We start from the raw sequence: 14,574 nt of genomic DNA on the forward strand, positions 1-14,574 counted from the left end.
CTGCCACAGACCCCTGTGCATCTGATGGGGCAATAAAGGTTGGATGGTGGATGGATGTGTAGACATACCTGACACCCTAATATTAAATCATTACAGTACATAAGTAGTGTGTGCACTGTGAAAGACTACAAAAGTGTGATACCCTTTATCTTGTTCATTTTTAGGAAAACATTGTGCATCGTTTAGAAGAGGAGAATGCCAGGCGAGCACAGTTGGAGGAGCAGCTAAAGACTACTGAGAACCTGAAGGAGGAGCTCCAGCAAAAGGTTCTTTTAAATATACTCTGCTCAGTTCACTTTTTCTTCAGCTGAAAATGCCATCATCATTTAACATTTCATCTTAAATGCTGAGCAGAAGCAAGAGATTAGCATTTTGAAGATGGTGCTAAGCATGAGATTTTAATAGAAAGGATACAGAGCCGTAGTATTGTCTCACTTTGCAAAATGATGTAAATCCGTCAAATTACCCTCACAGAATGGTGATGTCTTTATGTTTTCTTTTGTCTGCCTAAAGTTGTCTTACCCAGCTTTAGGAGAGACTTTTCAGACTGGAGGGGTTAGATAAATCCTTTATTATCCCCTGTAGTACGAGATGTCTCTCCCGAATGGAGTAAAATCATCAGGAGGCAGCAAGAAGTAACTGAACTAATATGTCATCATAGGGAAAGGGTTAAGGTAGATGAACTGCCTTAAAGCATTCACATTTGATATTACTTTCATCCCAGCATCTTTGACTCATTTTATTTTTACCTGTTCATAATAGCATAATTAACTGAACCCTCTCTTCCATGTCTCAGTACAGTGTGCATATGCAATAACCTTTGTCACTTTCACCATCACAAACATGAGGCAGCATATTGTGGCCACTGTGTAAGTTTTCCCCTCCAGCATTGGATGCTGTAGACATATAAAATATTTTTCTTGTCTCACATTCTGGTAATTTTTCCACTTTTGGAATAAACTAAATTTGAGACTTGGTTCTAGTTCGTGATTGAGGGTTTATTGGCACTTAACACATTCATTTCAAACTTCAGAATGACTTATAGTGAATCATAAGTAATACTATATGAAGAAATGGCATTATATCATCAGGAGTTTAACACTGGAACTGCTGTAAGTATAATAAATGAGGAGTAATTGTGCATCATATCATGGTAGGTGGAGGCCATAGCATCAGAAGCCCGTGTGAAGGGTGCCGAGCTGCAGGAAGTAAATAGAAAACAAGATGAGCTGGTTACTGAAAAAGCAAGGTTGATGCAGGAGCTGGAGACAGTCAAGAGCCGCCTCATGGAGAGAGAATCAACCAGTGCTCAGTTGGACTCAGAGCTCAAGGAAAAAGAAGAGTTAAAAAGAAAACTTGTGAGTGATTGATTCATATTTTAGATGGGTTTGGAGACTTAACTCCTCTTCCTTGATGATGTATTCCATGTATTACACCTCAGAATCCTCTTGTGCATTACAGATGCAAACATACATACAAGAGAATGTTAATGTGTAATATGCAGATAAATTGCTGAGGAAGAAATGTTATAAACTCTATAAAGCCATGTAGAATATGCCCCCCCCCCCCCTTTTTTTTTTTTTTTTTTTTTTTTTTTTTTTTTTTTTTTTTAAGGCTCCAACTTGCTTGCAGTGCTTCGGTCTTGGTCACTTAATGGCGGCTTTCCATGTTGCATGATCTGTGGCGGCCTCCCTGTTCAGTCCCTTGACCCTGAGGTCACACATAATGTTCTTGTCCCACATCTTTTTTGGTCTGCCCCTCGCAACCCCACCCCAAGTGTCAATGCTTCTCACTTCCTGCACCCAATTATCATCCCCCATCCTCTCCACATGCCCAGACAACCTCACTCTACCTCTCCTCATCACAACATCAATACACGCCAGTTCCATCCTACCTCTCAACTCTTCCATCGTAAACTCAGCCTCCCCAGGCCATGCACGCAGGGATGCACTGCACATCCACCTAATCATTGTCATTTCTATACATTTGAGTCTGCGAATATCCTCCTCCTTTACTGCCCAGGTCTCACTACCATGCAGTATTACACTCCAAACACATGCTGCATACAATGACCCCTTAGCAGGTTGGGAGAGCCCTCTCAGTGTCAGGAGAGGCAACAGCTCCCTGAGCTTCTTCCAACCACTTCTCACCCTAGCCGCAGAGTTAGGTCCAGCCCCTCCTCCAGCACATAACATGTCTCCCAAATAACAAAACTCTTCCACACATTCAGGAAACTCCCCAGCAAGTTCAGTCCTTTCACACCTGACAATCTCCACCAGAAAAAGATATTTTTAATCCCTGTGTGGATGATGTCATCTACAGTTGAAGAAAATCATTTGACTACCCAAGAAAGTATCTGTCTATCTATCTATTGCAGGATGCCTCAAACCCATAAGGGATGGCCACAAACAGATCACCTCCATGTTGCTCTGTCCAGTGCCATTTCATTGTCCTGCTCCCAGCTCACACACCCCCTCTCTCATATACCTCTCCACTCCATTCTTCCATCTCATCCTCAGCCTCCCCCTCCACCTCACACGTATACACTCTCCTCGTCAGAGTCTCACTCTGCATCTTCACATGGCCAAACCATCACCTATCACATCCACACCACAACGTTCTTTCATTTCCTCATTTGTCAGTCTGTCTCTCCACGTAACTCCACATGTTGCTCTCAGATAACTCATTTCCACTGCTCTCACTCTTGTCTTGGGTCTTTCCAGCAAGGCCCAAGCTTTACTTCCATACGATAGGGTTGGTATCACAATACTGTCATGCAGTGGCCTTTGTACTTCCATGCTCACTTCCCTGTTCCTTATCTCTGCTTTCAGAGAACCAGCAACCTTTCTTCCCTGTTGTACACTTTCAAGCACTTCTTCCTCTGAACTTACAGTATATCCTTACTCATCACTCTGCCCAAGTACCTAAACACACTCACATTTCCCATTTTCTCCTCATTTGCCTCTGTACATTCAGTGGCATAATTTCTCTTGAAGACCATAACTTTACTCTTCCCTACATTCACCTTTAGATTCCATTTCTTATACACACTCCCAGACTCATTCACCAAGCCTTGCAGTTCCCCTTCGTCTTCATTTAACAGTACAGTATCATCTGCTAACAACAGTACAGGGAATTTCCAAACACTGCCCTTTCTCGTTAGGGTAGCTCCAGCATCCACTGCCCTACCTTGTACCTCATTTATAAGCTCATCCATATACCGTACAGATTGAACAACCATGAAGACAAGACACATCTCTGTTTCAATCCAACATTCAAATAGAAAAATACACTCACTTCACTATCCATGCCCACTGCAGCCTTAGCCCCCTCATACATACCTGTCATGGCATTCAACAACTTCCCATTTACTCCATGTAGTCTTAATGCTTTCCACATTCCTTGTCTATCCACCCTATCATGTGCTTTCTCCAAATCCATGAAGGCCACATACAACTTTCCATTCACTAAAAACTTTTCCACTAAAGACCTAAGAATGAATATGTGATCTACACAACCTCTTCTCTTCCTAAAACCTCCCTGTTCTCCAACTAATTCCTCTGTTATTTCCCAAACTCTGTCAGTAAGCGTCCTACCATATACATTTCGTATCACACTAAGAAGACAAATGCCCGTATGATTACCACACACTTCTTTTTTCCCCATTTCCTTTGTACAAGGGAATAATTATACCTGACTTCCAATCCTCCTGGACTGTACCTTCCTCCCAGGCTAATCTGCACATCTTCCATATCCATTCTACTACTATCCCTTTTCCATACTTCTCTATTTCACCACACACTCCATCAGTTCCTGGGGCTTTCCCCATTTTGGCTTTCTTCACTGCTTCTATCATATTGATTTCTTCCTTTATTCTCACCTCCCTCCTTTTCCCAGCCATTCCCCAGCCACTTATACTTGCTTTGCTTTCATTCTTTATGTTCAACAATTAGAGTGTTCTCTTCATCAGCTCACTTTTTCTCACTTCTCCACTAGCAGTCTACCATTTTTATCTTTCACTCCCTGACTTACTTCTCTATCACCCTGTCCAACTCTCTTTACCTCCTTCCAGAACATTTTCTTACATTCCCTCTTCTTTACATTCTAAATCCTTCCAGATTCCTTACACTCTAATTCCATCCAAATTCCTCATCCACTTTCTTCATACTCTTACTTACCTTTTCACCTCATTCTTCCTCTCTACATGTAACTCCCTCCTCCATCTCTTGACTTTCTCCACGCCTGTTTCTCATTCACTCACTATATGATTTCTTCTTTTGCACCACAGCCTGTCACACCTCTTTATTCCACCATGCCGTTCCTTGCACCCCCTTTCATCTGCTCTTCACCCCACACCACCTCACATGCTGCACAGATTTCTTCAGTGAATATCTTGCACATACATTCCATGTCCCCCATCTGCTCCAGATCATATTTTCCCCGTCACTCCTCCATTTCTGTCTTTTATTCTGCCTTTTTTCCATCCTCGTGCAGCCTTTCTACCCTCCTTGTATGAACTACTTCCTTCTGTCCTTCCTTTCTCCTTCTCCTTCATTTCATTTGAACCTTGACTTCACCACCACCATGTGGTGGTCAGAAAGTCCACTCCCCTAACCTCTGTATGCCCTTGCATCCGTTACACACCTTCTCATTCTATTATCCACACACACATATTCAGTCATTGCCTTCTGTTCATTCAGTTCACCACCCACCCTTCTCATCACTCGCCACATATACCTGTAGATCATTTTGTGTCTAAAGAAGGTATTGGCTGTCACCAACACCCACCCCGCACAGATGTGCACTAGAGCACTGCCGTTTTCATCCACTTCTGCAGGCACACCTGACTCTCCAGCCACTTTCACATTCCCTCCTTTTCCATTCCTATCTCCAGTCAAAAACACATTCATTTCACATTTGTCCAGAACTCTTCTTTCACTTTACTTGCACGATCTTGTGTAGGTGCAATTTTATTGATACCAGCATACTGTTCTTGTTTCCCTGTATGGAGAAGGGTTATGAACTTCTGTATGCCAACTTAGTGGCCCCACACAAGTGAATTTGAAGTGATTTTATTTGTTAGACCTTATAAATGAATGGGGCGCTTTCTCACAAATTTTACAAACAGTGGAGTTACAGCACATCTGCCCTTAATGACTTCAGGTGAAAAATTATTCTCATATACAGGTGTTTTTTAAGATAAAGAAACATGTAATAAGGCCTTGGTATTATGTTGTCTCTATTAGGCTGCAGTTGAGATGGAAATGAAGACAAAAGTAGCTGAGGAGGTGAAGAAATCTGCAGCACTGATGTATGAGGAGACCAACAGGCAGTTACAGCAAATAATGAGAGAGAAGAGTAAAGTGGAGGAGCAACTACAGGCAACCAAAGTGCAGGATCAAGAACATGTAAGTGCACAGTCATAATATATTTGTAAACTGACATGTGAAGTAATACTGTGTTGTCAGTTGCTTTAGTTTATATTGCATTGGTAGTTTTGCACAGTATGGTGTTGAAGAGGGATGCATAAATACAGTATTACCAGATGCAGACAGTTATACAAACATCCCTCAGCTGCCTTTGTATCCCCCAAAAGTTAGGATGTTGGTGTGCAGCAAAAGCACAGATTCAGCTTCCAATCCTGTGGGTTCATGTCCTGAAGAGCCAGAGGCCACAATTTTAACAACATTTTTAAAATTTAATTTTTTAATAATATACTTGAAGTAGTGTTAAAAGAATGTGTACTAGTATATCATTTTGTATTCTGGATCCTCCTAAGTGGATTGTAGTTGCTTCCACATTGGAAAATTGTGAATGAAACCAAAGGATTGGCAAAATATTGACACATTCAGCTGTGCTGTATTGAAGTAGCTACACATTTATCTAGCCATTTGTAGTTTGGTAAAATTGAACATAAGGCTATAACTAAGCCCATAACAGTTTCACAGAATAATGCTATGTTCATAGGTTTAAGTGGTGCTACAGTTTAGAAGATAAATTATATACTGGTAGGTAGTTATGTGAAAATAATTTTATTTCCGTACCTCATGTCAAATACTGTTTTTGAAATACAGTCAGAATTGACATATTTTATACCTTGCACTCCCCAATTGGAATAGCTAAAGTGTTGACCCTCTCAAGAGGACTTGGGTTTGATATTTGTAGCCCCCTATGAATGGATGCTCATCTTGATATCAACTATTGGTCCTATACTGTAGTGTGATTGAATTATTGACCTTTTGGTCAATCAGATCTGTCATTTCAGGGCCATTAGAGGACCATAATAAATTGATATGTTGTAGGCTGAACCAGCTATGCTCTATCATTATGTATCTGAGGGCACAACTTCAATGTTAATCTTCTTAACCCCTCCTCCTGATGTTCCCCCTCCCATCTTAGTCTGCCTAATACCAAACAGTTTGCTGAACTAGGACATGCCCTTTGAAATTAAGGGTTTAGAGGAGATCTGTTGTGGTAGCTGTGGGCTTTCACCATCCACTCACTCGATGTAGCATTGCTCTCGGGTGTATACCCTTTCCTCTCCTCCTTCCCTCTTTCGTTCATTCCTCTTCTGTCTTTCCTTCATTCTTTCCTCTTCCTTCTGCCTATGGGTGACTTTACACTGCCTCTTCTGTCTTTTCCTTCATTCTTTCCTCTTCCTTCTGCCTATGGATGACTCTACACTGAGTGACAAACCAAATGGTTTCCTGTACACCAGGAAACCATTTACTATGCCAGTTGGTAACCATCTAACCAAATTATGTCACATGTTGGTTTAATGGGTAATTACAGTGCTCCAATTGGATTAAGCTGGTGAAGGTTTACATCCAGGGGGTGGTTGGGGTTTATTGCTCATGTAATGCCACTCAGGGATGAGTGAGGCTGGTCACTCATCTTTGATGTCAGGACCAACTTGCCTAGGCCCGGGCTCCTATGCTCCTCATGGGGCAACATAGGATTGGATGATGGGTGGTTGGATGGATGAGATCTACATTTACCTTTGCAGCCCAAAGGTGTCCTTTATACAAGGTGTATATGTAGACATAGTGTGTGTGTGTGTTTGCTTGATGCCGTATGATTTACTTCAGCTTAGGAGAGGTTCCTCAAGATGAAGGAGTTGGATAGAGGATGTCACAGGGTGAAGTGTTAGCCCCCTGCTGTGGTGATTGTAATGTAGTTTACTTCCCTTCTGACAAACGTAAATTGTACTTTATATGAGGCTTGCAGCATGGCACGTGCAGACCTTCATTGTGCGTCATGTGAGGTCTGCGGCTCTGCAAGGGTTAATGATATGATATTTTATAACTTGCATTAAAGCTACCTGCTACTTTGTATTTCAGAGAGATAGACAGGAGGAGAGAGTACAGACCCTGGAAGCTCAGAAACTGTCACTAGAGCAGGAGCTGGCATCTTATGAAGTCATGTCTAACCATGCCAAGCAGGAGGTGGTTGAGAATGTCTCTAATGTTCTTGAAAATGAGTTCCAATGTCCCATCTGTAATGACCTCTTTATAACTGTGAGTGTGAATTTTTTTTTTTTTTTAATACTGATGAAGCTTTAATGGCATGCAGCAAGAATTTTTTAAATAATTTTCAAATTGTATGCCGTATCACAAATTTTTAATATATTGTATGTGCAGTACATAGTAGATCAGGGTGATTTTGAGATCATTTATTATTACCATACCTGCATTTTTTTTTATATCTTATATGTGATCCTTGGACTGCTTTTCTTAAAGTGCAACTAATAAGCTAATATGCATTACAACAATATGTGAATATTGTGTTATCACCAGTGGTTAACATGGCTTTATAGTGGTGTTAAAGGTGTGTGTTAATCATAATGTAATCATGTTTTATGTGGTTCTTTTACCAGGCTGTGATGCTAAACTGTAGTCATACCTTCTGCCGGTACTGTTTAGATCAGTGGAAAAAGAATAAGAAGGATTGTCCAAACTGCAGATGTCCCATTGTCTCAGAAACCAGGTCCCTTGTTATAGATAACTTCATTGAAAGAATTGTACCAACACTTTCGGAGGAGTTGCAGAAAAGGAGAGCAGAGATTGTTGATGAAAGAAAAGGTACAGTATGGAATATAAGTATTTTGTGTCAGTAATTTTGTAGTGTAATAAATAAATTGTTGCATGTTCATTTTCACTTTGTGTGTTCGTGCTTGCATGCATGCGTGTGCATGCTTGCTCTGGTAAGTAAGATGATCAACTACTTAAGAAGTTAATGGAAAAGGTTTCTTACTCTTTCATTATGAGATTTATGGCTGATAGCCAGTGTAAGATAAAGTGTCCTCATGTTATAGAATGCATCATTGGCATAAATGATGTAAATTGTTGTTGTTACCCATCCTTGCCCCGGAGGGGCTCGGGGACTGGTGTTGTTTTCACTCTGTTTGTTTGTCTGTCTGTCTATCTCTTAGTCTGTCTGTCTGTCTCATAACAACTTTACACGAAAACTACTGGTGCAATTTTGACTTAAAATTATAGGGATGATAGGCTATGACCTTGTGATCACCTGATCACTAGGCCAAATTGCGCCAAGGCTTAGGCTGTAGGGCCAAAAAGTGTTTTTAAAAAAGTAGAATAAATTTTTTTTCGCTATAACTCCTTTCAATTTCATCTTATCCACATGAAACCAAAGCCTAAGGTGCAACTTTCAAATCTGCATCCTATAACATACCCCATTACATGGGGGTAGTTGTCCCCCAGTATGCGGTAGGGGGGTCAGTGTCGGGTGGGTTGGGCCTAAAATTTCGGATGGGCATAAAAATCGTCAGTTTTCACCCGGTTTACTCCAGATTTGATGTGTTACATCTTTGACTAGACATCCTGTTGTGTTTATACATCAGCACTAAAATGACTGCTGGAGTCAGGTTTGCTGTGCCTTGGCACCGCTTGCTGTTGCTCAGCTCTGGTCTGTCTGCTTAAGTAGACCCATCAATCACAGGTAAGCAGCTGCCCCTCTAGGGTTGTCCCATGGGTTTCCTACATCGTTGATGTTGTGTCTGCGTCTTAATGTGGCATGTGCTGTGTAGTGCTCCATTATGTGTGTTACATTGTGTGGACATAATCTACAAGTTGGTGATGTAAACTGTGGAAGGGTTGAGCAAGAAATCTGGTGTTGATGTGTATGCTGATACTGGTAAATTGTATTGGAGAATATACAGTAAATTACCATAAATGAATTATGTTGGGTAACAATAAAGTGGTGGAAAAGGTATATCTGAGCGAATTTGAAAGAGAGAGGCAAGGTAGGCCACGAAGTGGAGGGATATGGTGGATGAGTGTGTGAGAAAGAGAGGTATGGAAGTTGGTGAGGCTAAAGCCCTGTCCACACGAGCGGGCAATGCCCGCGGGCACAAGCGAACAGTTTGCCTGTTGACGGGCTCACCGCTTGTGCCCGCGGGCAAATGCGTAAATTGCCTGGACAGGGCTTAAGGGACTAGCAAGGGATTGAGCTGGCTGGATGAATTTTGTGCATAGAAGTGCATGACCAGGGATTTGGCACCCCTTTTTAATATGACAGCATTCAGATTGGCTCAATCAGATAGGTATATGTGAAACTACAGAACATGGCGAAATTATTTTAGTCCATCAGGTGGAGCTAGGATTTCAAGGGCTTGAATGATGAGTGAATGGAAACATGTCCCATTGAATTGGGCAACCTTTGTCTGTCTGGATGTTGCTACTCCCATCCTGCCCTAGGGTTGGAAAGGAGGTCCAGATTTCTCGAGAAAGCTCATGAAATTCTGCATCTAAACATATGCCTGCTCTTGCACAGTGAGGGAAAATTTTGCACTAGGAGGTTCAGAAGCTGTATTTGCTCTGGAACTAGTCTGTTCTCACAGCATTTCGGTACTTTTACTCATCAGTTTTGGGTGGTGTTATTAGCTTATCTAATGGTATAAACATCAGCGGGGATGATGGTATACAATTTATATCAGTATAACCAATTTCTGGGGCAAATAAAATCTATGGGAATGATTTCATTTGTGCATGGTCAGAGGCTGCCTTCACTCCATTCTCTCTGATCACGTCACAGAAACTCATAGAAAACTTATGGTTCCCTAGAGGGTTAATATAGTGCTTTTAAGAGTGGATTGGGATGGATGGATCATATATTTGCTGTAGTATAGATAACAATCATATATTTGGAGTTGGATAGATAACAACATATGACAAGGATTCCAAGATATGGCATGAATAGATGTGGAAACTTTATAGTATACTGAGAATATGGAGAGATTGTGGAGTATTGAAAAGTCTTGCACCTGCAATATATTGATGGAATATTATCCAGTATAGTCAGTATATACATTGTTTCATTGATTATCCGACTTCTAAGGGAAGAGGGTGGGTTAGGTATTCCAGAACCAACAAAAATACGTATTCACACACACACACACGCACAGTCACCCCCTCTCTCTTTTTCATTTGCATGCATATATGAATGTGAATGTATATTCACTCTTAATTTCTGTATCTTTTAACTTGTCCACTCTTTTGATGTTCAGTATCACAATCCATGCAGAGTCCTTTTTACTTTGTCTTCTTTTTTGGTAAATGTTTCATTTTTACCATACAGCAATTTTCACTTAAAATCAGAATTTTTCTGGTGGATTTTGGTGTGATTTGTCTGCATTTGATACAGATAGTCTTCTGTTTATGCACTTGCTTATCAGAAAACTCAATTTTACACAGCCTTTAAGAATTACATATAAAGGTATCAGTTTTTGTATTTGTCTCGTCATTTCTTGGTATTTCTCTAGACTTGCTGTAACACAGGTTTGTTTAGTAGTTTTTGTCAGTCATTGTGACCACAGTATTATGAATTTATTCCATTGCAAACCTCTAAATCACGAAAGATGCAGCATGTCAGGAGCTCACAACACCCCAGTTTATAGCACCAGTGTTGCTTGTGGATTCTCAGAAAAATTTTTTGCCAAATTTTCTTTTTTACAGCTTTGTAGTTTCCATCAGTTATATAATACCATCTTGCCTAGCCCTAGGCTCCTGTGCCCCTCATGTGGCATTTCAGGATTAGATGATGATGAACTTTAAATTTTGATGTCATATGTTCACTATTCCCTCAATACTTAGATAATAACATGTTTACTCAAATTCATGTTTTTATCCTAGCCTTAGGTTATTGATCAACCCCAGTCTGCCTGGCCTGGCAGACTCACCAGCCACAGGCAAGCAACTGCCTCTGCAGGGCTGTCCAGTGCAGTGAACCAATGTTGCCTTGCAGTTGGCAGCACCTTGATGCAATGTGGTGTGGAGAAAAGTGTGGAGGTTTGGTTCGTAAGTGGTTACTACAATTATGTCTCCCAGTTAACATGGGCATCATAGTAGGCTCCACTTCACATTGTAATATGGTTACCTTCCAGCATTTTCAGTGGTTTCCTGGGTTACAGGAAACATTAGAATAGTCTTTCAGTGCAGGGCCACCTTAAGTGGAAAGAAGAGTATTAAAGAGTAGCGGAAAGGAAGGGAGAAATAAGAAGAGAGGAGAGCAGACACAGAAAAAGAATGATAAAGGTTAAGGAAGAAGCATGTAGCACTCTGTCAAGGGAGATGATGATGGCCACCTCTACCTACCACTTCCTAGCCAAAGGTATGTGAATTTAACATGATAATTTTGCATTGTAGCGGAGATGGAAGCCGCAGCACTAGCAAAGGCTCGAGCAGAAGCAGCGAGAGAAGCAGCACGGACAAACCGAAGGGGAAGAGGCGGCAGAGGTAGAGGACGGGGACGGTTAGTACCTCCTACTTGTTGACATTTTTTATTATTGAGAAAGTTAAATGGCCACCCCTTACGGGATTGTGGCGTCTGGCAATAGATAGATATATAGAGATGTACAGATGGTCCTCGATACATGTCAGAGATGTGTCTCAAAATTCTCTCTCTCTCTCATAGATATATATATATATATATATATATATATATATATATTTATATATAAAATCTGGTGCTATAAATTGGAGAGTAACTTCTAGGTAAGCTTTATATGTGTCAGTAAAACTTCAGTGGCAATATATCTATAATTTAGTGAGGAATTAGCAGCAGAAGAAAAATAATAAAAATAAACATATCGGTAGGGTAAAAAAGGCAACATGTAACGAGGACATGCTGTAGTTAACCTCTTCAGTGTGATGATGCCTTTATTGTTTTATACTTTCTACTGCAACATGATTTTATTAAGTTTAGGGAAGACATTTTTACCAAGGGATTAAATTCAGCCTTAATTAATTCCTTAAGTACTAGAGGTGAATAAACATGAATAAATTCGTCTGGTGGTTGTGAGATTAAAATGAAAAAGGCATCTTCACATTCAAGGGATTAAGAATGAAGTTCATCTTAGTTATTACAGGTACATTAATTTGTGGTTTGGATGGCATTATATTTTACTGCTCTTATTAAATTTGTAATCTGTGGCACTGTCTGTATTTTTTATACTTTAATTCATCTAATACCTTGAGATTGTCAAAGATGTAGTTTCTCTAGACCATGTTATAATTGTAGATATTCCAATACCATCCCAGGCATCAGAATTCCATGCTGATTCAGTCATTCATGTCTCAGATTGTAGACTTCTGCTACCATCTGCTTTACATATTTTCAGTTGCTGGTGTAGTTCAGATAGCATAAAATAGATTCCATTATTACAGGTCTGCTTACCAAAGTCATCATCATCATCATCTAATCCTGTGTTGCCTCGTGAAGAACATAGGAGCCCGGGGCTAGGTAAATTGGACCTGACATTTAAGATGCGAGTGATCAGCCTCACACCTCCCTGAGTGACATTACATGTGAAATAAACCTCAACCACCCCATGGATATAAACCTGCACAGAGTCAATCTGATTGGAGTGCCTTAATTACCCACTAAACCACCAGGTGCCATAATTTGGTTATGTGGTTACCACTCAGTGTAGTAAATGGTTTCCTGCGTACAGTGAAGAGAAAAGAAAGAAGGAAGAGAGGATAGGGCTTATCAAAAATATCTGAAGATCACTCCATACTTTTACTCATTGTGAGTATTATTGTATTTACTTTGAATTTAGGATATTTTCATCCAGAAATGTTGCATAGTTGTTGTGATTGTACAGTAATAGAATGTAATGTTCCCTGAATAAAATTATGTCATCCATTGTTAGACGTTTAGAGTGCCAAAAAAAATCTACTCCCACTCCTCCCAGCACCATATGCAGTTCATCAATTTTTACTATCATCATCGTTAATTCCCAGTCAGTAGATGGGGTTAGGTAGGGTGGGAACAAAGCAAGGCAGTGTACCAGTAGTAGATATAGAGAAATTGTTCACACAGTCATATAACATCTTCATACATTATTCAGTTTTAACTCATCTAAAAATTACATAATGTAAGTGGTGTTTCCTGTACACCAGGAAACCATTTACTATGCTGGGTGGTAACTATATAGGCAAATTATGGCGCCTGGTGGTCTGTAACTATCTATCGATCTATCTGTTGCCAGACGCCTTAATCCCGTAAAGGGTGGCCACAAACAAATCGCCTCCATTCGCTCTGTCTCCCACTATTTTACTGCCCTGACCCCAGCCCACACCCTCCTTTCTCATATACCTCTCCACTCCATCCCTACATCTCATCCTTGGCCTCCCTCTCCCTCTCCCCCGCCTCCACTTTACTCACATACACTCTCCTCGTCAGTCTCACACTCTCAGTCCTCTCCACCTGGCCAAACCACCTTAATGTGTTTCTCCTAAAGCTTTCTATCACTTCCACATCCACACCACAACGCTTCTTCACTTCCTCATTTGTCGGCCTGTCTCTCCATGTGACTCCACATGCTCCCCTCAAAAAACTCATTTCCACTGCTCTCACTTTTCACTTCTGTCCCTCCAACAAGGTCCATGCTTCACTTCCATACGTTAGAGTTAGTATCACAATACTGTCATGTAGTAGCTTCTTCACTTCCATGCTCACCTACCTGTTTCTTTTCACTGCTTTCAAGGAACTACCTGTTGGTTTAGTGGGTAATTAAGGTGCTGCAATCAGATTGAACCAGTGCAGGTTTATATCCAAGGGATGGTTGGGGTTAATTGCTCACGTCATGCCACTCAGGGATGAGTGAGGCTGGTCACTCTCTTCTTACTTGTCAAGACCAACTTGTCTAGCCCCAGGCTCCTACTCTCCTCATGGGGCAACATAGGATTGGATGGTGGATGGAGGGTAAGTGGGAGGTAATAAACTTGAGGAGGTTGATGGTTTAGATATTTAAGAGCTGTATTATGTGAACATGGCAGAATGGAGTGCAAAATTAAAATGAGGTCACCACAGGGAAAATAATAATTGGCAGTTTTGAAGAGTAGGGTGGGTAGTTTGGAAATGATGAAAACTCTGTATGACAGTCTATTGTGGGAGTGAAATTTGACAAGTGTGTGATGGAGAATTTAATAGATTACAGGCTGTAGAAGTTACATTTTTCAGGACATTTGTGTACATAACTTGAATGGACGGTGTAAATGACAGAGTATTTGTGTTTTTTTACATACACAAAAGGACACTAGCAGTGAGATG

The 14,574-nt window shown here is 40.7% G+C and overlaps 1 protein-coding gene across 1 annotated transcript in view; it reads left to right on the forward strand.

The window, feature by feature from the left end:
- The window catches only part of LOC145392789 (uncharacterized), a 46,998-nt gene that overhangs the window by 18,308 nt on the left and 14,116 nt on the right, over positions 1-14,574 (forward strand). Inside the window, exons 7-12 of the mRNA XM_080267077.1 lie at positions 165-266; positions 1,158-1,358; positions 5,247-5,408; positions 7,341-7,517; positions 7,877-8,081; positions 11,664-11,769. Of these exons, the coding sequence (XP_080123203.1) occupies positions 165-266; positions 1,158-1,358; positions 5,247-5,408; positions 7,341-7,517; positions 7,877-8,081; positions 11,664-11,769 (953 nt within the window). The remainder of the gene's footprint in view (positions 1-164; positions 267-1,157; positions 1,359-5,246; positions 5,409-7,340; positions 7,518-7,876; positions 8,082-11,663; positions 11,770-14,574) is intronic.

Source organism: Coenobita brevimanus, chromosome 23 (assembly GCF_032717465.1).
Source record: "Coenobita brevimanus isolate Jiangsu-jjx chromosome 23, ASM3271746v2, whole genome shotgun sequence".
Taxonomy (NCBI): Eukaryota; Metazoa; Arthropoda; class Malacostraca; order Decapoda; family Coenobitidae; genus Coenobita; species Coenobita brevimanus.